A 27,705-nucleotide genomic window follows, 5' to 3' on the forward strand; every position below is an offset into this window, starting at 1 on the left:
AAATTGTTAGAGAATTTTTTTTTGCATTTCTACATGTTTTAAGTGATTTCCAACGCCCCCAAAAATTGTTAGAGAAAATTTTTTTTTTGCATTTTTAAATGTTTTAAGTGATTTCCAACCCCCCCCCAAATTGTAACCCCCCCAAAAAAAAGAAAAGATTTTTTGTGCATTTCTACATGTTTTAAGTGATTTCCAACCCCCCCCAAAAAAAAATTGTTGGAGAAAAAAAAAGTTTTGCAACTTTTTTTTCAGCTAAATTTCGATTTTTTTTTTTGCATTTTTACATGTTTTAAGTGATTTCCAACCCCCCCCCCCCCAAAAAAAAATGTTGGAGAAAAGAACTATAACTCTCAGCACTGTTGACATCATATTAAATGAATAAGATATAAGGTTCACTTGAGTGACCCAGCAGTATTGGCGGCGGAGGTTTTGCACTCTCCAGAGTGTTCCCCCTCTAGTTAACCTCCGCCATCGAAGATCGGAGGTTACTGTTTTCACCCGTCTGTTTGTTTGTTTGTTTGTTTGTTTGTTAACAGTATTACGGAAAAACCCCTCAACGGATTTCGACGAAGCTTGGTGGGGGGATGAGGTATGGTCCAAGGACCATGCCATTAGATTTTGGACTTGGTTCAAAGTCCAAAATGGCCGCCATGGCGGCCATTTTGAAAAAATATTAGAATTTTTTTTTTTTGCATTGCTACATGTTTTAAGTCATTTCCAACCCCCTCCCAAAAAAGATTGTTAGAGAAAAAAAATTTTGCAACTTTTTTTTCAACAAAATTTCGATTTTTTTTTGCATTTCTACATGTTATAAGTGATTTCCAACAAAAAACATGCCAAAATTATAATTGCGGCTGATTTTGGAACTTCAGGTGGATATACCCACGTAAAATCAATTTCTGTCTCAAGGAATCTAGTTATGACGAATGAATTGAGTATGTAAAAGTTAAAAGTAAAAGGGAAAGTTGCAAACTATAACTCTGTGAGCACTGTTGACGTCAAATTGAATGAATAAGATATCAGGTTCACTTGAGTGACCTCAGTATTGGCAGCGGAGGTTTTGCACCCTACCGAGTGCTCCCCCTCTAGTTATCTAGGGTTTAAGAATAAGCTTCCCCTGTATGTAATTGCCCCCCCCTGTGACTTTTCCAGATGTCTTTATAACCAAAACCAAGAGAAGAAACAAGCAAACATGCAAAGCAGGCAAAAGCCCCACCTCCAAGTGTGACGGCGGGTGAAGTCACGTCCCCGAGGCTGATGATTGATGTGCGTGACGTCAGAGGCTAGCCAGGCTTGCAGAGCGGGCGGAGGCCCCGCCTTTCTGGGTTTCGTGCGAGCAGGCCACGCCCTGGAGGCGGAGGATTGTTTGGCGTCACGTTGAAGAAGAAGGGTTGGTTGCGCATTTTGAGAGGCGAGTTCGGACGAGGAAATGGTGGTTTCGGTGATGTCAGTCAGTTAGAAGCTGCAGTTCAGGGTGAGTGCACACATGAGGAGGACGACACGAATCTTGTATTCGTGGTGAGGCGATTTGGCTCGTGTGGTGAATCAATAGTGCCGGCCTTTGGCTCTTGGTTGGGTCGGTGAGGACGATCGGTGCACGAAGCCGCTGCACTGGGTCTCTGAGCCTTGGTGTGGAGTGCCACTCACGGGTTGCCTGGCATGCTTTTGTCCCGCAAAGAGAGAAGCGACAAGGCACCATTTTGTGTGCGTCTGCAAATGCTGGTGGAAGCGCCTCGACTCTAAATTCCACAAAGACTGGCTGTGGGCCAAGCTAAGTACAAGAATACTCGAAAGGAAGGGTTTTATTTTTATTTTGTTAACCCTTTGTCTGTATTTGAGTCTGCGTGAAGAAGCGCCTCGACTAGGATTCATTTACTTCATTATTATCATTACCTTTTGAATTGTTGGCCTTTGTAAATATTTGTCTATTTTCATTCAATGTGTTCCTTTTAAGAATCTGTATCTGTGTATTTGTCGTGGGGTTCGAGTATAACCCCCCCCCCCCACCACCCTGTGCTGTGCTTCTCCGCCCCTCCGCCATTGCACCCCACTTCCTGTGCGTGCATTAATCTCCGAGTCTCGGCTGTTGGACTTCAAGGGAGAAGCTTGGCGAATTATCCAGCTGGGGGTTAAACCCCCGGACACGACAATACTTAGTACAAAAAAACAGAGAAGCAGGCATCGCTGAATGAAGTGTTTTTGAACCAGTGAACCTGGTTGAATGAATCAGTGATTTTGGACTAAACGATGCAGAAATCAAGAAAATGAGCAAGCACCAAGACCTCAAGAATGAAGTGAGAAGATCCTGGAAGCTGAAAAAAGCCAAAGTTGTCCCAGTGATAGCTGGAGTGACAGGAATGATGACAAAGAACCTTAAATATGACAAAGAATATTAAACATAGGGGCAGTACCCCTGGGCTCTCACCTGGCAGTACCCCTGGGCTCTCACCTGGCAGTACCCCTGGGCGCTCACCTGGCAGTACCACTGGGCTCTCACCTGGCAGTACCCCTGGGCTCTCACCTGGCAGTACCCCTGGGCGCTCACCTGGCAGTACCCCTGGGCGCTCACCTGGCAGTACCCCTGGGCGCTCACCTGGCAGTACCCCTGGGCACTCACCTAGCAGCGGCTGGAGAAGATAACTAGGCAACCACTGGTTAGCATGGATGACCCACAAAATATAAAACGGAGAAGAAAGCAAATACCTCTGGATTTTTTTTTTTTATTGGTTGTGGTCAAGTTTCATCAAAATTGTGTATGCGGTTTCAGAAAAGAAAGCAAATACATATTTGGGGTGGAAATTTCCCGTAGGATCTCGTCGATCCCAATTATTTTTTAATGTCGTGAACAAACTTTGGTACATCACGTGTGGTGAAAATGGTGGTCAAGTATCATCGGAATTGTATGCGTAGTTTCTGAGAAGGAAGCAAATGTATATTTTGGGGGGCGAACCCCCCATAGACCCCATTTTTTAATGTCGTGAACAAACTTTGGTACATCACGGGTGATGAAGATGGTGGTCAAGTTTCATCGGAATTGTACGTGTCGTATTGGAGAAGAAAGCAAACACATATTTTGGGGGGGGAAACCCCATGTAAAACCCCTTAAACCCCAATTTTTACCTCCGCCACCAAAGGTGAAGGTGGTTATGTTTTCATAAGTGATACCCAATGATCCCATTGAGATCTCACACACACACACACACACACACACACACACACACACACACACACACACACACACACACACACACACACACACACACACACACACACACACACACACACACACACACACACACACACACACACACACACACACACACACACACACACGTATCGATTTGGGGAGTTTTGAATCATTTTTGTACACCGCTCCTTACCAATTCAATGTCTGGGCGATGCATGACGTCATCGCTGGGTGTCCAGAGGAGGGAGTACCAGCACTCAGTTTTTATTCCGTTTTCTTGTTTGTTTGTTTGTTTGTCCGGGTGATATGTCAGCCATCCTTTGAGATAGGAAGCTGAAATTTGGAGATAAAAATGAAAATATGCTTTGGCAAAAACGGTATTTCTATTTTTTTTTGATTCATCAATTAATTGATTAATTACTTAATTATTATCGATTTATTAATTATTATCTATTTTATTTCTCATCCGGGCAATCAATATCTCGGGCATCTTTTCAGCTCGCAAGCTGATACTTCGATACGACAATGACCGAGTGATTTGGCCATAAATGGTACTTTCACTTATTGATTAATCAATATTGATTTCGGCGAGTTGAGGAAGGTCTCAAAATCTCTTGTTGAGCAGAGGCACTGCCCTATCTCTCAGGTACTTTTCCAAGTATTTTCAGTTTCTTTTTGAAGCTTTGTGATCCATTTCAGGTTACAATCATTATCTCCCACACACGATATACTTTATGATGCCTTGAACACCGCCATTTCCAGATGTTTCTGTGTATGCAACTTGAGCATTCTGGGGGTGGAATACATCATTTTGGGGTGTAATACATCATTTTGGGGTGTAATACATCATTTTGGGTGGAATACATCTTTTTGGGGTGTAATACATCATTTTGGGTGGAATACATCATTTTGGGTATAATACATCATTCTGGGGTGGAATACATCATTTGGGGTGTAATACATCATTTTGGGGTGTAATACATCATTTTGGGTGGAATACATCATTCTGGGTGGAATACATCTTTTTGGGGTGTAATACATCATTTTGGGTGTAATACATCATTCTGGGGTGGAATACATCATTTGGGGTGTAATACATCATTTTGGGTGGAATACATCATTTTGGGTGGAATACATCATTTTGGGTGGAATACATCATTCTGGGTGGAATACATCATTTTGGGTGGAATACATCATTTTGGGTGGAATACATCATTTTGGGTGGAATACATCATTTTGGGTGGAATACATCATTTTGGGTGGAATACATCATTCTGGGTGGAATACATCATTTTGGGTGGAATATATAATTTTGGGTGGAATACATCATTCTGGGGTGGAATACATCATTTTGGGTGGAATACATCATTCTGGGTGGAATACATCATTTTGGGTGGAATACATCATTTTGGGTGGAATACATCATTTTGGGTGGAATATATAATTTTGGGTGGAATACATCATTTAGGGTGGAATATATCATTCTGGGTGGAATACATCATTTTGGGTGGAATACATCATTTTGGGTGGAATATACATCATTCTGGGTGGAATACATCATTTTGGGTGGAATACATCATTTTGGGTGGAATACATCATTTTGGGTGGAATACATCATTTTGGGTGGAATACATCATTTTGGGGTGGGATACATCATTTTGGGTGGAATACTGTACATCATTTTGGGTGGAATACATCATTCTGGGGTGGGATACATCATTTGGGGTGGGATACATCATTTTGGCTGGAATACATCATTTTGGGGTGGGATACATCATTTTGGGTGGAATACTGTACATCATTTTGGGTGGAATACATCATTCTGGGGTGGGATACATCATTTTGGGGTGGGATACATCATTTTGGGTGGAATACATCATTTTGGGTGGAATACATCATTTTGGGTGGAATACATCATATTGGGGTGGGATACATCATATTAGGGTGGGATACATCATTCTGGGGTGGGATACATCATTTTGGGTGGAATACATCATTCTGGGGTGGAATACATCATTTTGGGGTGGGATACATCATTTTGGGGTGGGATACATCATTTTGGGTGGAATACATCATTCTGGGGTGGAATACATCATTTTGGGGTGGGATACATCATTTTGGGTGGAATACTGTACATCATTTTGGGTGGAAGACATCATTGTGGGGTGGGATGAATAAAAACGTTAGCGGTCGACATTTTGTTACACACCGCATCGGTGAGTTTATCGATTCGTTGTACAAGAGCCATGTATTGGAATGTATAGATCTAAAGCAGAATTGTTGGTCATGAAGGAGATAAACTTGGAAAGACGGTTATAAACCAAGTCCTTCCAAGATTTTAGAACAATGAGGAAGAATCGAAATAAGGATACAATTGTGAATTTCCCATTTATCACCAGATTTGAAGATGAGAATAACTTTTTTTTGTTCTTAAGATGAGAAGAGACAGATCCATGGAGGAAAGAAAGATTGAAGATAAAGGCAAGACATCGAGATATAAATGAAATCACAGCTTTAACCACCGATTTGATTCCACCAATCCCACAACTAGTGGTATTGTTATGCTATTTACCTACCTAGTAGAATAATTTCAGAAGAATCAGTCGGTGGAATGAAAAATTAAGCACCAATTGGGGCTATGCAGATATAATCAGTAAAAAAAAAAATGTTAGTAGGTGTAATTATATTGCCCAGAGAGGATTGCTAATACTAACAAAATAATAAGAATGTCAGGTTTGGCCAGCCAGTTTGTGAAAGACTTGGGCGAAGCTTCCCACGGCCAACCCCACAAGAACGGCCAACCCCACAAGAGTAGAACTAGAAATAAAGAAGAAGAATAAGTACAGAGTGAAGAAGAAGAAGCATCAGAGCGTGAAGAAGAAGAAGAAGATGAAGAATAAACAGTGAAGAAGGTGAAGAAGAAGATTCAGAAAGTGAAGAGGCAGCAGAGATGAAGAAGAAGAAGCCTCAGAGAGTGAAGAAGAAGAAGAAGAATAAGAAGATGAAGAATAAACAGAGAGTGAAGAAGATGAAGAATAAGCAGCAAGTGAAGAAGATTCACAGAGTGAAGAGGTAGCAGAGAGTAAAGAAGAAGAAGAATAAGCAACAAGTGGTGAAGAAGAATAAGCAACAAGTAAAAAAGAAGAAGATTCAGTGAGTGAAGTAGAAGAAGAATATGAACCAAGTGAAGAAGAAGATTCAGAAAATGAAGAAAAAGAAGAAGAAACAAAGGCAGGAAGAAGAAGAAGCAGAAAGTGAAGAAGAAGCATCAGAGAGTGAAGAAGAAGAAGAAGAAGAAGATGAAGAATAAACAGAGAGTGAAGAAGGTGAAGAAGATTCAGAGAGTGAAGAGATAGCAGAGAGTAAAGAAGAAGAAGAAGAATAAGCAACAAGTGAAGAAGAAGAATATTAAAAGAAGAAGAATTCAGTGGGCCTACACTATTTTATAACCTGAATTCCCGTGCGTACACAAATATTAGTTATTCATGGACGAACTTTGCTCGAAACAGATCATCAGTTCTCCCAACACAGTTTATTTGGTTAAGGTCCGACTCCGATGCAGGATACTCGGCTGAAGGTGAAGGAATTTGGTATTTATTTCAGGGTACGGGAGTAGCTCGTCTTCTCTTCACAGAGGACACCATCGGTCAATTGGATCTTTATCGTCCACCACTGAAAGCCGGCAGACGTTACAGCCAGTTTAAGCCCATCCGATGTCCGGACGATGATACATCGATCGCCCTGCCTGCGAAACACCAGGGTGAAAACTTGTAGCTGGGTCGAGATTCGAACCCAGGCTCGACAGCTCAGAGGAGAGTGCGTATTATATACCTCTCGAGAGTCTCGAGTCTAGACTCTGGACTCTCCTATCAACCCCAATCAACATGTGGGCCGTGGAAATTTTCCGACGGAAATCTATTTATTACGTATGCACATCTGAGGAATGTTGCCCGCCCCTTTGTGTTTCCCGTCTGTGGATCCCGCTTCCATCCCGCTCCCACTTATCCCAATCTCCTCACTTTATCTCCCTCCTTGTAGTATCCTCCTCGACCATCCTCCGGCTTCCATTCTCTTCTTTTTTCTCAATTTTAATTTCTCAATATATCCCCCTCCTGTACGTACGTAATAAATAGATGGTTGAGAATCAAAAACAAGAAGCGTGTAAAAAATATACAATAAAATGACATATAGACCTCGGAGTATCCATTTCAGATTGTTGTTCGTTATTATTATTATTATTATTTTTTTTTTTATTTCTTGAGAGTTTATACATTTATTTTCCAGCAGGAATTAAAATAAAACAAATTTAATCGAGAATTTTCCCTTAAGTGGAAGACATAGATTTCAATAGATCTGAGCGAAGAGGACGCGATTTCTTTTTTCCCATAGTACTTTGCGCTCGGCAGGAAGTACCTTTTTGAAGATGGAGTCCTGCTGATGAGATTGACGCCGTGTCGGTACGTCTCATCAAAAGCACCGTCACAAGGCCTCCGCGAATCGACCCATCGAAATACAACGAACACGGGTCGTGTCCTCCGCACGGTCGTGAACCTATTATCGGAAAATATTCACCGATATTGAGTGTTACATCGTAGTTTGCAAATGTTAGTTAACCAAACAGTCGCCAGAAGAAACTGGACCCCGCTGCAAAATCAGGGCGTCGTTGGAGCATCGCAAGGAAGAATGGTGTTCGAGTAAAGAACAATACCCTCTGTCACCTGACACCCCCACCCACGAGTAATATGATCCTTGTTAAACCACGTGGTTATAAGTATAACTTGTATGAGTTGTTGCGTGAACAGAGCCGAGTCTGAATTGCTGGTTGTGCCAAGGTTGATGCACGCACCGTCAAAGCAACTTCGAACTTAGTTGAGCCAGAGGTTTCACTCGTTAACGTGTTCACCCTGCTAACTTATTTTAACTTGCTAGCTGTTGTTGACAACATATCCTTTTTACGGCTGGATTACAAGAAGCTGCGATTGCTGTGCCTGGGAGTGCATAAAGAAGAAGGAGAAGGAGAGGAAGATTGGTCTTGGGTTGGGGTTGTGTTCAGTTGCTGAACTGAAAAAGTTTGTGTTAACATGTAGTTGACCAACTTGCGACAGGAAAATGTCGTCGCTCTTCTTCGTGCTTCAACGGTAGCTGTGGACGAATTTATCACATACGTGAAGCTTTGTTTTGTTTGGTAGGTGGTGGTGGTGGTGGCGGCCCAGGAAATTAGAAAGCAGGCTCAACTGGAAGGGATGCCATCGCTGGTGGCAAACGGGACTGAACGACCGGGGCAGGCGACTCGCGCATTGAAGGTGCCCACGGTCAAACAGGAGCCACCGACTGTATGTTGTGATGGCTACCAGGACATCGAAAGCTTCACAAAGGAAGGAACGAGTCATGCGCAACAGTTCGGTGACCAGGATATGGTGGGAAATGGGATGGACGTGGAAGACATGAATGGAGAACCTTTTCAATGTTATCTTGCCCAAAGGGAAGGCCTTACCAAAGAAGATGGAGACGATTCTTCCTCCGTACGGGATGACTCTGAAGTGCGGACTCAGGCAAGTTGTAATCCACGGGTACGTTGTCTTATGGGGTGAAGGTTTCCCCCCGGTCTTCTCGGTTTGGGATAGTTGAGAATAGATCTGATTTCAACATTTGTGAGGCATTTTTCAAGTTGCCCATTCGTAAGTGTTGTAAAACAGCCACAGGTTTCACAATCGTGAATGGTTTGAACATCCGAGGATATCGTATGTGATACGCACAGGCGGTGGCCTCAGTTTTACCCTCTTCAGCCTCGGCCTCTTGCCAGTATGAATGTGAATCATCAGCAAGTGGCTTCTTTTGACCTCCTATGTTGCGAGATAATCTTAGATGACTTTTGTATTACCAACAGGTTGATACCAGCAATTTTGAATCGTCCTGTACCACGACACCAAAAAGTGAGTGTTACTTGTCGTTCCAATTGTACTAACATGATAATAACACCTTTGCTGTACATTACTCTGCAATACCTTCGACATACCTGTTTGCTCGTTTCCGCACACTAGTTGCTACTTGCAAATGACGAGAAATAAGATACGATACGATAAGAAATCAGAACCATGATTGGATGATTTTCGTTTTGTTTATGATGTACAAGGTGAAATGTGCACGAGTTCGATTTGTCACTTCAACAAAAGGGGTTTCTTCCTCCACTCCAAACCTGGATTTGTCAATTCAAAATAATTTATTTATTTATTTATTTTTATATATATATATATATATATATTGCCAGAAGCTGAGAGTATCTATCGAGGAGGCGAGGAAGGGCTTTTGCAGAAGATCCAGGTTGGAGTGGAGGAAGTAAAGGAACAGATCGGAAATCTAAGAGTAGATAAGGCCGGCAGACAGACCATAAGGCCGGCAATATAGTCAAGATTTTTTGCCAACCAATGTTTTATTTGACAGGATAATATGCCAGGAAAAACTCTTACTCGTACTAGTATCACTTCCAGTTCCTGCATGTGCATGTGGAAAGTTTTTATGTACAATATAGTGTATTGGTAATCTTGTATTCAAATATTGTGCTATGTATAGTGGCGTATTGTGTGTCCATCACCCGAGTCCCCGAACAATAAAACCATCATCACACTTGAACCCATTGAGATCCCATTTTCATTTATGCTGAGAGTGTTGGAGTATATGAAGGGCTATTCTCACACGAAAAAATCGGGACCATCGGTTTGGCTGGGGTGTGGGGGCCCAATGTCAAAGGGGAACCCAAACTATAAGTTTTTGAATTACTGTGTTGGAGTGATTTTACTTTACGCGATTCGAAAGATCTCGCTTTTACGAGCATTTTGATGCCAACATCAGCCAAATTAGACCACTACAACCTGTTATATGGCCTCTGGAAGATTGTGGGGCAGCCGGGGGCGCCCAAATTTGGGGGGCCCCTAAAATGGGCCCCGATGGGCCCACAGGTCTAAAAGTTGGTATTTTGAGTTTTTTCACCCAAGTGAATAAATGACCAATATATGGGGAGAAAATGAGGTATTAGTGTCAGGAGGGTGTGTACACTTGACATGGAATGCCCCAGTTTGGGATTTTTCCCAGATCTGCAGTGAGCGAAGAAGCTGCTGCTTTCCGGTCTGAGGGATGACAGATGGTACGGCAGAGGGTGGAGTCATCAGCCCAGAGATAAAGAGGATTTTCCAGAGAGTCGGAGAGATCATTGATGAAAACCAGAAAAAGAACAGGGCCCAGAACGCTACCTTGAGGAACTCCAGCCTGGACAGGAAGAGAGGATGAAAGAATTCCATTTAGGACCACACGTTGACTGCGACAGGAGAGGAAGTCTGCGAGCCATGAGTGGAGATGGCCTTGGATACCATAGGAAGAGAGTTTGGTGAGCAGGGCAGGGTGCCAGACCGTGTCAAAAGCACGTGATATTGTTGTGGTGCCGGGTTCGGTGGCGAGGACGACCGCGAGATGGAGCAGTCGGGCCGTCTCCCACCGGACACCAGAATTGAAAGGTCGTCATCCCAGATAACTCTGGAGTCGACGGGTCGCTTAAAGGACTGTGGTCGCCAATATTTTGACGGTGTGAGGTAGGGTCCACTTGTCTATTCCAATTTACCTAAGTACTCACACCATCGAACTACCGGGGAAGCCACACCCTCTGCCGGCTTTGTCCGAACCGAGTCGCTGTTACCGACTCGGGTCCGGAGTAGCTGAACGGAAATTACCAAAGCTGCGCCGGGCCAAATGACAATTTACGGCACGAATGGCCTCACTAATTCTCAAGCCCACACCGTGCTGGGTCAATGATAGAAACGACAGGCAACCAGCTGGTACATTTAACAGGGGTTTATTTGCAATAATCGGGAAGGGAGACACAGAGCAGACTTAATCACAAATCATACAGGCAATGTACAATGAGCAATCAACACTTATACAATTTCTACTTATTGGACGGCGCCACCACACACAGACACAGACACAGACACAGACACAGACACAGACACAGACACAGACACAGACACAGACACAGACACAGACACAGACACAGACACAGACACAGACACACACACCAAAAGAAAATGGACCTGGATGGTCTTTATTTCGACTCTCGCAGTCAAGTGGTTAGACAGGCTGGAGGTCAGAGTTTGTCTTTGTACCTGGCCGCCTCGTGCGGTTACACCGACTCCAACCCACCACGGTGGGACTCGAACCCACGACCCGGAATACAGAGAGCCCACGATCCTGGCTGCTACGAATGACGATTCAGCACCACGGTCCTGGCTGCCACGACCACCACCACCACGAGGAACCCCGGGAAAGACCGCATACCAAGACCGCAGATGACGACGACTGCAGACCAAAAGACCAAAGGGGAAAGAGAAAAAGCCCAGGCGACGATGACTGATGCACACCAAGAGCAATGGCGACCCCTTTCTCCTCTGACAAATTTCAACCCAACTCCAGCGAACACTCAGGGAAGTCCAGCGATTCTTATCCCTCCCCCGAACGGGGTGGGGTGACCGGTCCTCTGAGGTAATCTTTGCCCTGATTGGACAGGTTTTCATGGGGGTGATATCTGTCCCCCTCTAATTGGACAGGGGGAAAACCCTGCCTTTCTGGGGCGGAGTCGGAGCTCTGAGGTGAGGAAACCTCCACCCACGTCCATGATCGAATGCACGTGGGCAATGGCGTCGATGGTGCGAAGAAGTGAAGGTTTGATTTGTTGGCGTTGGGTATTGCAAAAATCTAAATAGAAAGAAACTTCGCAGCACACACATGTAATTCCCTTTTGACATAGGGAGGAATCTAACTATACACATACTTGTTGAAATTACTAAGCTTAGGGACTGTGTGCAAATGGCTTCCAGATCCGTAACACTACCTCCCTCCCCCACCTCCCCCTTTCTATAGACTCGTCCTGAGTCGTAAATTTTCGTGTGACATGCAGGTGTAGGTTTCCCCTCGTACATTTTACCTATGGGTCCCTGAGTGCGACATTTCTATACGTGTCCTAAAAATAAAAAACCTAGTGCGCTGCGTAACTAAACTATCAGACTCACACGGACAACTTAACTAAATTTCTGGCGCAAGACAGACACACGGGTGGGTTACAAAAATCATTTACATCTTCAACTATTTACACTAACCATGTCCCAGGACCCGTGATCTGTGGGAAAAGAGGCACAGCAAAGTCAACAGTTTTGTGTGGGTGAGTGCACAGCAGCCTGAATGTCAGACCTCTTCAGGGCCTGCTCAAAAGGTCCCTCTTTTTGTGTCACTGAACCTTCCTGTTTTCATTTCTTCAGCTGCTGGAGGCAACTCACCCTAACACGGCAGGCCATGCGCGGTCCCACAGGCCATTTGAAGTGGCCTTTATTCAAGGAGGTATCCGGGCTGCTCAATGCAGTCCCTGGCTCATTTGAATGCAGAATGAACAGGATGCAAAAACAAAAATGATGGATGGTGTGGCTGCCTGCAGGGCAGTCATAGAAAAACACCTGATGATGGATGGTCCTGGCGCACATGGATGGTTGGTGACATGGGGAGGTCATGCAACAAGGGCGAGCAGGAATAGGGTCAAGGCAAAGGCAGGCAAGTGAAGGCATGGCAAATGCGGACCAGAAGATACAGCATAACAGGCCGGCATATGAAGCTGGCCGGCCTCTGGTCTGGTCCGTGAGGTTCTGGAGGGAGTGCGGTGGTGCCGGCCCTTCCGAAAACGGGCTCGGACCTACTCAACTGTCTCCCCCCAACCTATCGCCTTTGCCTGTCTTTGTCCATACCCACTCCCTTCATTTGCAACAACAAAATTTAGACTTCCCCCTTTTTTTTCTTCTTTTTTTTTTCCTTTTATAATTCTCAGTGTCCCTAACCCTCCTACTGTCTTTGGCTGGCTAACCTATCCTACCTGCCCACTCCCAACCCTAAGATCCTTCTTGAGGGGAATAAGGAAGAGACAGGTGGATCTGTCTGGAGGCCCAACGAAGCCTCAGAACAGCCTCCATAGATTTCAGCAATCTCCCCAAAGTGAGTCCAGCAGCCTACGGGCAGCGAAGGGATGGATGGTGCGAGGGGGTACACATTTCCTTTCTGTGCTATCCTTTATTAAAATTTAAACTATCCCCAGGGCTTTTCAACACGCCTGTCTCTTTAAACTATCGGTTCTAGAAACCATGATTCCCGTCGCCTGTGTTGGTGTTCCTTATAAATTTGGGCCTGGCCCTCAAATTTTCTCTCGTGTCCTTGCACAATTTCGTGGCTGGGCAGCGTAGCTCACTTGACAGGGATTGCCGTCTGCCGAACTCGAACTATGGCACCCTCGGGTCGCTGAGGCTGTCTCCGAGCCGACCTACTCTGTATGAACGCGGGGAGTGCCCTTCCTGGCTACTTCCCCGTATATGCCCACGTGCCATTTCTGGTGCTCCGGGTCCCATTCCGAGGGTCGCCCGTGCCCATTCCACTATCCCGGTCCCTTGGACCCATGGCCTACTCTGGCCGACTTCTCCGTGCCTGCGGTGCCCTCTACTCAGTACTCACCTTTCCACAGCTACGCTCCCAGCCGGTCAATGGACTCCTGCACCCTTCAAAAAGGTTTCGAGCCTTCACTCAACACCAACAACAAAACGACCTCCTTTTGGTAAATTTAACTAACCCATGAACTAACATTACACTGACCCCGGGTTCCCTTAGGTGGGATTCACTCCTCCCCCCCAATCATTCATTCGCACCATGCATACCACATTCACTCCATTCACACACTCGGGCCCGCTGACCCATATTCACTCATTAGGTTTCTTTCTTCTTGGTTTTATTTTTACCACACTGACACTTCACTCGCTACGTCCCCCTAACGAGCTCGTGCTCCCCGTCATCCCTTATTCAAATGCACGTTCCTTTTAACTCGACTGCTAAGCTACGTCCCCACTACACATTCCATGTCTGTCCATGTCTCCCATCCATTCTAAATTCTAAACTAAATTTCCCACTAACTCGTCCCACCCGGGCCCATTGAGGACTACTCAAACTGTCCCCATGAGGCCGGTCTAACTATCGCTAAACCCTTCCTACTAACTAATGCTCCTTTGTCCGGGCGAGGATGCTTGCCACACCCTGGCCGGGGTATTGTGTACTCGAAGCAAGGATCGGCCATCTTTGCATTGCCAGGGCGGCGGTTTCCAACTTGCACGTCCCTTCATATGGGCGATACATGAGGCCGTAACGTCGCCCCGTTAATCGCAACAAGCACTCGCTTTTTGAGCCATCCGCCATGCGGGCCGATGTGTGCTGCTCACCTGTAGTTCGCGCTGGGAGATCCCCGGTGACGTCACTCACACATGGAATCTGTGCGGCTTGCCGTGCAGGCCCGCCTGAGCGTGTCATCCCGGGGACTCGTTCCGTGCGTTCTGCGAACAGAATACGCGGCGTGCAGCACGTGATTCCCCGCACACGCCCTCGCGTGGGGACCCGTGCTTTCCAAATTCACACAACCTTCCTTTTAATCGTGCACGTGCCGGTTTCGTACCATGCACGAGATGTTTCAACACCGGGTTGCGATCGCGCAGACGTGCACACTTAGGCCGCTCGCAACACATGGGATGGGCCTCGCACCCGTCGTCCCGCGGAGCCGGTGCGGTTTCCAAAATAACTTTGTGCAGCCTACCAGGCTCACCATTCCCGTCTCCTGTCTGGATCGGTCCGTGTGCCATTTCCCCACATGCACTCGCACATGCCATAACACACACCACCCGCACACTCCAACACACACTCTGGGACAATCACGCTGGGGGTTTGAGTTAGTTCAAGGAATCCCGAGGCCTCTGCTCCTCCCAAACTCGGCATGTCCCCTTCCGTACCATGCACCCGCTCGACCTCACACGGCCCGACCAGACTCACCTGGTAGCCGTCCACTTCAAGGGAGCATACCATCTCCCCCTGTTCCTGAGGGAGGTTAAACTAACCCCCGCATTGGGTCCTGACACATTCCACCCGCGCAACCTCAATTTCCCCCTCTAATTCCATGTGTGTGTGCCCCTCTTTAATTTCAGTTCCGTGCAATTTGTCGCCCTGTTGTGTCACCCCGTGTGTGTGCCCCCTCTTTTGATTTCTGCGTCTCCCCTTGTCTCTGTTAATTCCGTCATCCCTTTTAATCCCCGCGTTTCTTTTACCTCGACCTCGCCCGTTTCCACCACGGTCCAATCAACCATTGCACTCCCTCCTGACTCGGTCGTTTCCCCACGTGCAGGCGCCATTTTCCAGTCTGCCATTTTGCAGTCGCGGATCGCGGATCGCGCCATGCCGTCGCGGATCGCGCCACGCCGTCGCGGATCGCATTTTACACGCCACGATCGGTCGCGAACCCCCCCTGTCGGGTTCGCGACTGATCGTGGCGTGCAAAATGCGATCTGCGACGGCGTGGCGCGATCCGCGACCGCAAAACGGCAGATTGGAAAATGGCTTTTTGGTGCAGGGGGTGCTCATACTCCACCCCTCCCGTGCCCATTACAACCTCTGGGTTTGGCTGCGGGGAAATGTCTTCCTGCATGGGGGTGTCGTCCTGGACCATGGATTCCCTTACCATTATTTCTACACCACCTGAGCCAGCTCGTCTTGGCCCGTCATGGTGTGTCTTGAGAATAATTTGAATCGCTCTCAATTTGGAGGGAACAGGGGGTTTTGCTCCCTGATCTGTGTCCCGTGAATTTCTCTGGAGGCAGAGGGGTTCGATCCCACTTCTGGCACCAATTGTTGTGGTGCCGGGTTCGGTGGCGAGGACGACCGCAACATGGAGCAGTCGGGCCATCTCCCACCGAACACCGGAATTGAAAGGTCGTCACCCCAGATAACTCTGGAGTCGACGGGTCGCTTCAAGGACCATGGTTGCCAATATTTCGACGGCGTGAGGTAGGGTCCACTTGTCTATTCCAATTTACCTAAGTACTCACGCCATCTAACTACCGGGGAAGCCACACCCTCGGCAGGCTTTGTCCGAACCGAGTCGCTGTTACCGACTTGGGTCCGGCGTAGCTGAGCGGAAATTACCAAAGCCGCGCCGCGCCAAATTACAATTTACGGCACAAACGGCCTCACTATTTCTCAAGCCCACACCGTGCTGGGTCAATGATAGAAACAACAGGCAACGAGCTGGTACATTTAACAGGGGTTTATTTACAATAATCGGGAAGGGAGACACAGAGGAGACTTAATCACAAATATACAGGCAATGTACAATGAGCAATCAACACTTATACAATTTCTACTTATAGGACGGCGCCACCACAGACACACACGCCAAAAGAAAATGGACCCGGATGGTCTTTATTTCGACCCTCGCAGTCAAGGGAATAGACAGGCTGGAGGTCAGAGTTTGGCCGGGTACCTGGCCGCCTCGTGTGGTTACACCGACTCCAACCCACCATAATGGGACTTGAACCCACGACCCGGAATCCAGCAAGCCCACAACCCGGAATCCAGCAAGCCCACGATCCTGGCTGCTACGAATGACGATCAAGCACCACGGTCCTTGCTGCCACGACCACCACCACCAACACGAGGAACCCTAGGAAAGACCGCAGACCAAGACCCCAGACGACGACGACTGCAGACCAAAAGACCAAAGGAGAAAGAGCAAAAAGCCCAGACGACGACGACGACGACTGACGCACACCAAGAGCAATGGCGACCCCTTTCTCCTCCGAGAAATTCCAACTCCAGCGAAGACTCAGGGGAGCCCAGTGATTCTTATCCCTCCCCCGGACAGGGTGGGGTGATCGGTCCTCTGAGGTAATCTTTTCCCTGATTGGACAGTGTTTCGTGAGGTGATATCTGTCCCCCTCTGATTGGACAGGGGGAAAACCCTTCCTTTCTGGGGCGGAGTCGGAGCTCTGAGGTAATCTTTGCCCTGATTGGACAGGGTTTTGTGTGGTGATGTGCTGGCCATCCGTGATTGGACAGGGGGGAACCCCCTCCTTTCCTGGGCAGAGTCGGTGTTCTGAGGTGAGGAAACCTCTACCCACATCCGTGGTCGAACGCACGTGGGCAATGGCGTCGATGGTGCGAAGAAGTGAAGGCTTGATTTGTTGGCGTGGGTATTGCAAAAATCTAACACGAAAGAAACTTCGCAGCGCACACATGTAATTCCCTTTTGACATAGGGAGGAATCTAACTATACACATACTTATTGAAATAACTAAGCTTAGGGACTGCTGTCTGTTTGTGTGCAAATGGCTTCCAGATCCGTAACAATATGTCTCGGGATATGGCTCGGGCTTCATGTCCGGCATTGAGGACCTCCATCCATTGTTGGGAGAGCAGAAGCAGCATATCCAGGGTAGAGTGACCTGGTCTGAAACCAAATTGATGATCGGAAATCAAGCCATTGGAGAAGAGGAAGGATTTAATGTCTGAAGCGATGATGGATTCCATAACCTTGCTGATGATTGGGAGAAGGCTGATTGGTCTGTAGTTACAGGGATCTGTTCTTGCACCTTTTTTTATGCAGGGCACTAATGTTTGCTGATTTCCAAGTAGATGGCAGATGACCTTGAGCAAATAAGAGGGACAATACAACAGAGAGAGGGTGGGCAAGAGCAGAGGAGCAGGACAAGTGGGCTGATGCCGTCTGGACCGGTTGCAGAATCTGAGTCGAGGTTTGACAGCAAGCTCTCGACCTTGTCAGGAGAAAAGGACACAGAGTCCAGGGACAGCTGGGTGTGACTGGGTAAGGTGGGTACAGAAAGCAATGGGTTTTGGACACAAGATCTCGATGCAAACACCGAGTTTAGGAATTCATCCTTTTCACGTGCGATATCAGCAGTGCGGCCATTTGAGGTAAGGGAGGGGATGGAGGGGGAACATACACCGGAGACAGATTTGATTAGATGCCACCAGGATTTGGAGGAGGGAGAGAGGTTTGGGAGTTCAGACTTGAGCTGAGAAAGATGTTGTTTTCTGGCTCTCCTGAGGGTAGATACACACTTGTTCCGAGCTTTATGGAATGAACTGTGATTGCCCTCAGTTGGATTATCTTTCCATGAGGCAAAGGCAAGTTGTTTCAGGATAACTGCCTCACCACAAGCTTCAGTGAACCATGGGCAGGAGGAAGGGGAGGACAACTGAAGACGAGACGGGATAAATCTGTGCATGAGGTAGAGCAAGTTTCTTCGAAAGAATTCCCAGGATGAGTTGATGTTGGAGAAATTAGTGATTGGAGACCACTCTAGACGTTTGATGGCTGCTTGGAGACCCTGCCAGTCGACTTGAGTGAAATGCCAGACTCGACGGTGCTGAGGTGGTTCTCTGATAACAGCCAGAGAGATGTCCACTTTGACGAGCATGTGTTCAGAAGAACCGATTCGACGAAGGAAGAACAGCTGATATTTTCAGGGAAATTTGTTAAAATCAGATCCAGAAGAGATAGAGTAGCATTGGTTGAGATTGTCAGGTCAGGCCAGATCAGATCTGTGACTTGCTGCAGGTATCATCTAAACCTCTACTAACCTGTTCCATGTTCGGGTTGTCAACGACTAAACAGTCTCCCCCACCAGGTTTCCTGGTGAGGAGGGTGTTTGGATATGGACACCCAGCCGGATTAAAAACAAAACCTGTCAAAGGACGGAGGAGCTCCTTGTGAGCCAACAGCCATCCATATCGAGTGCCCAACTGTGTCTGCGGAAGTCCTCCTGCAGTTGGGTTACTTCTTATTAGGAGGTTGGTGGCAGGATTTGCACTCCGGCCACCGTAAAACTCTTCATTCCGCAAAACATTCTCGAAGCAGAAAAAAATCTGAAGACCACTCCGAGGGAGTACCTCCTGTGCAGCTTCCCTTCACAGGGCAGCTCACCGGATGACGGGATTGGGGCAAAGCCTTCAGGACCCCCAATCTTTGATGATAGGAGGGAAACCACGAGGTAACATTTCTGGGTCAGATTGCGGGAGAGTGTGTCGGCGTGGTGCTTAGGTGTCGTCCACCAGACGGCGGTCTCCTTGGGTTAACCTGAGGCGGTCCGTTCGGGTGGGTGCCTGGAATGTCCTATCCCTAAGGGAGGATGACAACCTGTCTCTGTTATCATCTGAGCTCAAGCATTTGGACATCGGTATTGCAGCACTCTCTGAGGTTCGGAGGCCGGATTGCGGTGAGATCATGGTGGGTGGTTACACCTACTATTAGTCTGGTCGCTCTGATGGTTACCATGCCCAAGGAGTTGCTGCAGCTGTGTCCAATAAGCTGATTCCAATGATAATTGAGGTAACACCGGCAAACGAGCGTATTATGAGACTAAGGATTCATCACTCCTTAGGTGTCATTTCCCTGGTCTCTGTTTATGCTCCGACTGAGGTGAGTGATCTCACTGTGAAGGATGCATTCTATGCCACGCTCGAGTCTGTGGTTGATCAGTGCCCCAGGCGAGATACATTTCTAGTCTTGGGAGATTTCAGTGCATCGACTGGAACTGATAGGGATGGTTATGAGATGTGTGTTGGTCCCCATGGATCTGAAACTGTGAACCTGAATAGCACTAAGTTCCTTGACTTTTCTAAGAAGTCATGGACTTACGGTGGCCGGTTCATGGTTTCAGCACCCACAAGGTCATCGCTGGAGTTGGTTTTCCAATGCTGGTTGTGTGGCAAAGGAGATTGACTATGTGCTCGTTGATGGTCGCTGGAGGATGAGCCAGAACTGCATGGTCTCTCAGAGTGCTCAGTTCCTCAATACTGACCACCGGCTTGTTGTAGCAACTCTTAACTTGCACATTAAATCCAGAAGAATGGTACCATCCCAGCCTCGGCTGGATGTTGGCAAGCTCAAGAATGAGAGGGTAGCTGCGGAGTTTGCGAACAAGCTGAGTGAAGATTTGGGGGGGTCTGGGTGCTTTGGGAGACCCTGAAGAGTTGTGGAGTGCCTTCAAGGCCACTGTCCTTGATGTTGCCGGTGGATGTCTTGGAACTCACCATAGGGCGAAGAAGAATTTTGTCTCTCAACGGACACTGGATACCATTGACCAGAGTCATAGGGCCAGGCTGAATGGCACAGCTGAGCTGTTCAGGGAGCTGAGGCGTAAAACTGTACGTGCGCTGAGGGTGGACAAGGAGGCCTATGTGCGAGGAATCTGTGAGGGGGTAGAACATCACCTGTGGTCAAGTGATTCTCGTAGAGCTGACAGGTGAATTCGCGCATTGCGTTCATCCAAGCCCATCCCTCAGTTTGCTTAGTCAGAACAGATGGTGGTAGGCTCTTGACAGAGGAGTCCAAAGTGAAGGCCCGCTGGGCTGGTTACTTTGAGCAGTTGTTCTAGGCTGATCCACTCGCTGTCGAGTTGGATGTCAGGGGTGTTACAAGCACTGTTGGCTGACCCTCCAATCAACTGTGGTCCATCTTCGTTTGTGGAAACAGGCTGCGTTGAACCGGTTGAAATTGGGGTAAAGCTCCAGGGATCTGTGGCATCCATGCTGAACTTCTCAAGCTGGTGGAAATGATGCACTGATTGGAAGAGGGGCCTTGTTTTCCCTCTCTGGAAAGGGAAGGGTGATTGCCAAGACGGCAACAACCACTGAGAGGTGACGCTGCTCTTAGTGCCAGGCAAGGTCTTTGCTCAGATAATTCTTGATAGGGTTCGCCACCATCTGCTTGAGCACCAGCGTTCAGAGCAGTCAGGCGTTACACCAAAGAGGTCAACGATTGACCGTATTCTTGCTCTTCAGGTCCTCACTGAATGCAGACGAGAGTTTCAGCAGGGGCTGCTTGCAGCCTGTGTTGATCTCTGTAAATCGTTTGATTCAGTGAATTGGGATGCCCTCTGGACGATTCTGGGTCTTCGTGGGGTGCCACCAAAACTGATCGATCTGATTTCTGAACTCTATTATGGTACTGAGAGTGCGGTGAGATGTGGTGGTACCCTCTCTGACTTATTTCCAGTTGTTGGTGGAGTTCATCAGGGATATGTGCTGGCTCCCACACTTTTCAGCACTTGTATGAACTGGATTCGTGGGAGTATGTCTGAGAGTTCAAGCTGTGGTGCATCATTTGGGAATGTCAAGATCTCTGACCAAGATTTCGCAGTTGATGCAGTCATCTTTGCGGAGACTTTATATATCCTTTTGGGGGCCCTCGAGGTGCTGAATGAGAGTCGGAGCCACTGGAATTGCGGGTTTCCTGGGTCAAAATTAAGATCCAGGCTTTCAATGACATCTTGGATGCTGCTGTTCTGTCTGTGCCTGTTTGTGGTGAGGATGTTGAGGTCGTGGAGAGATTCAGTTACTTTGTCAGTGATATTCATATCTCTGCTGGCTGTGAGCCATAGGTTAACAGACATCTGGGTCGGGCCTGGGGAGTCATGGGTTCACTGGATCATGGGGCGTGGTGCTGTCGGTACCTATGCGGGGGGACGAATGTCTCAGTCTTCATGTCCTTGGTGCTTCCAGTCTTGCTCTATGGATGTGAGACTTGGACTCTGACCAGGGATCTGAGACTGAGACCTAATTCCTTTTATACCAGGTCTCTTCAGAGAATCCTTGGCTATGGCTGGTCAGACTTTGTGTCCAACGAGCAGTTGCTCAGAGAGACTCAAATGAGATTTGTTACCTCCATATTCCTTTCGCGTCAGCTGCGGCTGTATCAACATGTGGCTTGTTTTCCTGATGCTAATCCTGCTCACCACATTCTCTCAGCGAGGAAGTGGAGGAGGCCAATGGCCCGACTACGTGCCTCGTGGTTGCAGTTGGTTGATCGGCATCTCAAGGAGAAGGGGATGGGTCAGGCATCTACCTGGGCGATGGCCAGACGGAGGCCCCTGCAGTACTGGCGTTAAGTGGACGCAGCGACGCGCTGCTCTGGTGCATGCTTCCATACCTGACCTGACGTGACCTGACCTGGTTGAAACCCAGGTCGGCAAATTCACCGATTGAGTCGCAGAAAGCTTTCGCTGAATTGCCATGACAGGTGAGAGAGGTACCCACACCTAGTCAACTGGCTTGATGAAAATTGAAGTCACCACATGTGAGGAAGAGAGAGAGAGTTTGGATGAGAAGATAGAAGTTGGTCCATGTTTTCGGATAGTGAGGTGTAAATGGAGTCATCACTGTTTGGTGGACAGTACAGGACACGTATAAACATGAGGTGGGAGTGGAGGGGAAGCCGTAGCCAGAGGTATTCCTGGGGGTGTGAGGGAGTGACGTCAGTGCATGGAGAGTGAGGAATGGAGTCTTTGATGAAGAGAGCAACTCCTCTACCAGGATGAGGGTCAGGTTTGTCATAAAGGAAGAGGGAGTAACCAGGGAAAGATACTTGGAAGTCAGAGACGTCTTGAGGGAGCAAAGTTTCTTATCAGCAGATTATGTCTGGTTTGTCAGTGGCAACCTGTGTGGAAAGATCTGTAAGGTTTGAGCGAAGGCCCCGGATATTTGAGGTCCACACTGTTTTCGAAGAGGGAGGGAGGAGGCTTTGGGTGCAGGGGATGGAAGGGGAGGGGGAGGATCGGACGAGGGTGGGGGGGGGGGGGGTAAGGAGAGTTGTTGAAAGATTGTGTGGGATTGCAGAATAGCTAGTGGAGGGGCCGGATGAGGATTATAAATGGCTCTGTGGTGCTGGGGGAAGGGGGCAAGAGAAGGGGCAGAAGGCAGTTGAGGATTTGAGGAGGTGGAGTGATGAGAGAGAGTTGAGAGGGCAGGGGAAGGATGCAGCTTTGTGGTTCAGAGGGGGGGCAACTTTGAGAAGGGTAGTATGGTGGGAGAAGGGTGAGTGGGGAGAGTTGAGGGAGAAAGATGAGGGGGAAGCATGGAGGGAGAAGAGTGTGATGGTTGCTTTGAAAGGGTGGGGTGAGAGGAGTGAGTTTTCACTGAAGTTGGAAAAAAAGAATGGTTGATGGAAAGCGAACACTCATTGCAAACTGGGGTTTTAAAAATGTTTAGGTCAGAGATGCGATTAAATACATTTCTTGACGGATGTAATAAAGGCGAATTAAGAGAATGGAGAGAAGAAACGCTGTAACAGTTGGATTTTTTAGGCAAGGTATGAATGAAAGGTCGAATTGAGAGAAATCTTTTGAAATCGAAGAAGAGTAGTGCATGATGATGCAGTAAAGAGAACAACACGTGTGAAAGAGGAATATGAAGCATTATAAGAGATCGTTTTTAGTATCATTATTATCATCATTATTATTATTATTATTGTTTGAGAGAGTTTTCCTCATTAGGTCATGGGAAGGTTGGAGAAAAAATCGTGAGGTGAATGGTGAATTTGAATCGGTAAACGCAGAGGGTGGAAATAGATCACGTGGTTTCGGGAGAAGCACGTGGCTATGGGAGGTGTTTTGTCAAAAGTGAATTTATATATTTTAAATAAGGATTGCATAACATTCGGAAAAGGGAAGGTTGAAGTAAAATCGTGGAGGTGTTTGGTGAATTTGTTATTACAGCGCGGCGACATCGCGCTGTTATATAATTGGTTGTAAATTCAGAATGAAGCTGCTGGGTCGATAAAACTTATCAGGCAGAGGGTGGAGAGAGACGCGTGGTTAGAGCGGGTGTTTCGATCAAAAGGATACAAGGAATATTATTGATTTTTTATGTATTTTTGAAGAATTGGTAAGATTTGAGAATGGAAGGTTGTAGGAAGAAATCGTGAAGGTAATGGCGAGAGTGGTTCAGCTCAAGTAGAATAATGATGGTGTCCTGGCAGAAGAAGGTGGAAGAAGTAGAAGGATCAGGACTCGTGGGTATGCAAGGAGAAAGTTTTTATTTTTATTTTTTGGATTTAAGACAAGAAACAGAGTGTTTCGATGGCAGGGATGGGGGCGTTGGGAAAGTTTGTAAAATAGGAATTGAAGGTAATAGGGAGAGAATGCAAATAAAAACGATCGTACACCAAGAGGGGAAGGATGGGAAGGTCTCAAGGAACCCGGTAAGACAAGGTTGACGAAAACTCACAAAATAGCACGATTTTTTGAAACAAAATCGAACTAGGAACTCACAAACATGTGGGTGAAAACATGACAAATATCATCCGAAAACTTAGCTTTGAGAAAGTCAGCAGAGAGCCCTGAGAGACTAAGGCCGTCACTCCAAACCCAGAACTGGAAGTCCATCGCTACTTGTTTAAGATATGATTGAGATGTTTAAGATAATGAAAGGTATTGATAAAATAAGTGCAGATGAATTATTCAACAGAGTAGACAGTGATAGGACCAGGGGCCGGAACTTGAGAGTAAATAAGGGGAGAGTTAAGACGGTAATAAGGCAGGGGACTCACTCAGAGTGTGATTAATGCATGAAATGGTCTCCCTGGAAAGGTAGTGGCAGCAGAAAATGTAGATAAGTTTAAATTAGAATTAGATAGGTACCTGAAAGCTATGGAGATAGAGGGGTATGGGAATGTTGATGAGACTTTTAGGTCGTTTGAATATTGATGGGTGATTGTGTATGGAGTGCTGTTGGTGTGGGTCTTGTCAAGCGGGGTTGTGTGGTTGATGTGTGTTTTTAACCAAGCTCATGCCCCTTCCCCGAGGGGAAGAAAAGGGGGAAAAAAAACTTTAAAATAAAAAATTACAATAATAAAACAACCCCCCCCGCCCCCCCAAACAAACAAACAAAAAACTACCAAAATGGTTTTTATTTATTTCATTAATTAGAAACATTTTTTGCATTTTTTTCCTTCGATCTTGTGTAGATGGGTTGATGTGGTGTTCGTACAGGTATGATGGGCTGAATGGCTTTCACCTGTGTTGGATTTCCTTGTTTTTATTCCTTGTTATATGACCATCACCATGACTGGCAAACCTTTCATCTTTAATTATTTATTTATTTATATACTTTTTACCTGTCTGTTTGTTTATTTGTCTGTTTGTAAAATCTACACGTAGCATTTTTAAGTTCTTCGGGGCTGTGTCCTCGATGATAACTTGCTTCTTTGTTAAAGCTCTAATGGTTAACATGTAATCACCAATAAAAGTGAGTCTGTTAGCAGAATTGTTATTTATTTTAACTAGCAGATACAACCCGTCGCTTCGCTGACGGAAATATTAAGGGGTGGAGGGGAGGGAGAGAGGAGAGAGGAGAGAGAGAAGAGAGAAGAGAGAAGAAGAGAGAGTGGGGAGAGTGGTGCTCTGGGAGGAGGGGGGGTGGGAGCATGGAGGAGGAGGAGGGAGGGGAGGGGGGGGAGTGGTTTTGGAGGAGGAAAATGTGTGAGGAGGGGGTCCTGGACTTGTGTTTGGTAGGGGGACTTGAGGGGTGTAAATGGTGGAAGTGTTCTTAAGTTGCGTTTCATGGTGGGACTTGTGCAGAAGGGGAGTCATGCAGGATTGAATGAAATGGGGTAAGTTAAAACAGGTTGGTAAATGAGAGGGAGAGGGGTTGGAGAGGGAGAGAGAGATGGGGGGGAGAGAGGTGTGGGGGGCGTGTGAGAGATTGGGGGAGGGGGATGGAGAGAGAGAGAGACAGAGACAGAGACAGAGACAGACAGAGACAGAGAGACACACAACAAAAAAAACAAAAAACGGAGAGACAGACACGAGATTGAGAGGACCGAGGGCGTGAGAGGCCTGACGGAGGGAGGGGGAGAGGGGAGTGGATAGTGAGGGGAGTGAAGACTGGGAGAAAGGGGGATTCCGGCAAATGCGACATCCAATAATGTCCATCCGAGAGTTGGCACATGCATTGATGAATCACGCTGCCTGTGAAACACTGGGATGACAGTTTATATTCTGAGTCGGGATTTGAACCCAGGCTCGACATCTCAGATCGAGCGTGCTTACCTCTCGGCTATTCTGCCATTATGTGGTAATTCATTGCTTTGAAACAACTGAAAACATTTTTTATTCATTCTAATCATCAAATTTATTTTTCCTTCCTCACTCCCGAGATGTTCCCATGGAGAACCGTGCCACGGTATCGCCATGGAAACTTATAAAGATCAAAGCTTGAAGAGCGCTCAAAGCAAGCACTCCATTGAAATGGTTGAAGAAACTTTGAAAAACAAAACGTTTAATTTCTTACTTTTTATCCATGTCTGTCAAAGTGACGGGTCGTATATTGAAAGAAGATCAAACAAAAAGGGGAAACGTCTAAATAAATTCCACATTTTCAGCGAGCTAGTCACATCCGTGGCACCACACGTATGACAGCACGGGGCCAAACACTGGCGAGTAGGGCTTGAACGTTGTTCAAGTCAATTGATATGTTCAGTTACAGTGCGAATACTTTTGCTGTGTATGGCCATGGCTTGGAAACAAACAACCAAGTAGCTTATAAAGCACTCGCCAAGCACTCAAGCAAGCCTTCCAACAAAACTATTGATAAGGAACGGCAGGCTTGGAAATCGATCTCCGATCCGTCATAGAAGCATCATGCACCTGGAGATGCCCAGAATGTCAAGGAATGTCCGAATTGGACAAATGAACACACTTTTTAGCAGTCAGAACTGCTGATGAGTTCAATTCTTGAGTTTACATTTTAAAATGCGCCTCAGATTAAGAGATTCTAGAGATTATGGCATGTGCAGAAATGAAATAAAGCCACGAACGCTGACGTCTCCAGGTGTTTATAAGCATTGTGATATAGCCAGCGTTTCATAGGTATGATGATCAGGCTTTCTATGATATGAGAGGAAAGTGAAAAAATAAATTGTCATTAAGAAATTGTTCCGTCTGTTCCAAGTCAAGGCATTGTTGAGCAGGCCAAAAAAAATGGTGAATTAACATCCCAGCGAGAGACATGAGGTGACTGAGGGTGAGCTTTGATTAAGAACAATCAAATATGGCCATTAATTATCTTCAAAAGGGGTTTTTTAATTCATCCAAACACCCAGTTTTCATTCATGCACTCTCTTAGAGTTCCCTTAGTATGCATGCAAAGTTTCAGGCTGCTAAGTTTCATAGTTTTGGAGGTATAAAGGGATCGGACACACACACACTGACACACACTGACACACACTGACACACACTGACACACACTGACACACACTGACACACACTGACACACACTGACACACACTGACATTTATTGTTATACAGTAGGATTTGAGGAAAAGTTGTTTAGCTTTTATCACATTCTAGGAAACCCTGCCAACCAATGCAGGTGTTAAACAAATATAAATTTGCTAAGTTTTGGTGCATATATTTTTCGCTTATTTGTTCCTGTCATTATGGCAGTGTCGGCTGAGGAGATGGAAGCTCAATGGCGATTTCGGGGACCTCCTCGCGGGGTGACTGATCCAGAGGAATACACTTTGTGCGAAGGGTAAGAATCCTACAAAGCAAACATTTAATTTTTGTTACTTGAGGGATGAAACTGTTCATCTGGGCCAATTATCAGGACATGTTGCCAGTGCATGCTGCCTTGATTGGCAGTTTCTCTGATTATCGTTTTGCACTCTAAACATTTTGATCTGTCGTTTATCTCTTATTGCTGATGATGTACGTCGTTTACACACGCTGGGTTTATCTGATTGAAGAAGCTGAAATCCTTTGAGTTGGATTCCATTGAGATTGAAGGATTCCGTTGAGTGCTGCACGTTGGCTACGAAAGCTGATGAA

General features: G+C 46.6%; 1 protein-coding gene and 1 long non-coding RNA gene across 6 annotated transcripts in view; one reads left to right on the plus strand and one right to left on the minus strand.

Moving 5' to 3' along the window:
- Positions 1-3,218: 3,218 nt before the first annotated feature.
- Positions 3,219-7,932, minus strand: LOC147011935 (uncharacterized). The gene is made up of 2 exons (XR_015051828.1): positions 7,601-7,932; positions 3,219-6,932 (listed from the first exon to the last, which is right to left on the minus strand). It is a non-coding gene; the product is annotated as an uncharacterized LOC147011935 (long non-coding RNA).
- Positions 6,659-27,705, plus strand: part of LOC147011936 (ATP-dependent RNA helicase with zinc finger domain-like) — a 310,053-nt gene continuing 289,006 nt past the window's right edge. Inside the window, exons 1-4 of one of the 5 annotated variants that reach the window (XM_085857677.1) lie at positions 6,659-6,764; positions 8,377-8,757; positions 9,075-9,120; positions 27,322-27,409. In XM_085857677.1, coding sequence (XP_085713803.1) covers positions 6,744-6,764; positions 8,377-8,757; positions 9,075-9,120; positions 27,322-27,409 — 536 coding nt within the window. In that variant the 5' untranslated portion in view covers positions 6,659-6,743. Of the gene's footprint in view, positions 6,765-7,562; positions 7,645-8,376; positions 8,758-9,074; positions 9,121-27,321; positions 27,410-27,705 lie in introns of those variants that run through there. The other 4 variants (XM_085857678.1, XM_085857680.1, XM_085857681.1 and 1 more) reach the window with 4 other exon arrangements.

Source organism: Eptatretus burgeri, chromosome 15, assembly GCF_056783735.1.
Source record: "Eptatretus burgeri isolate ZD-2024b chromosome 15, Ebu_testis_v1, whole genome shotgun sequence".
Lineage (NCBI taxonomy): Eukaryota > Metazoa > Chordata > Myxini > Myxiniformes > Myxinidae > Eptatretus > Eptatretus burgeri.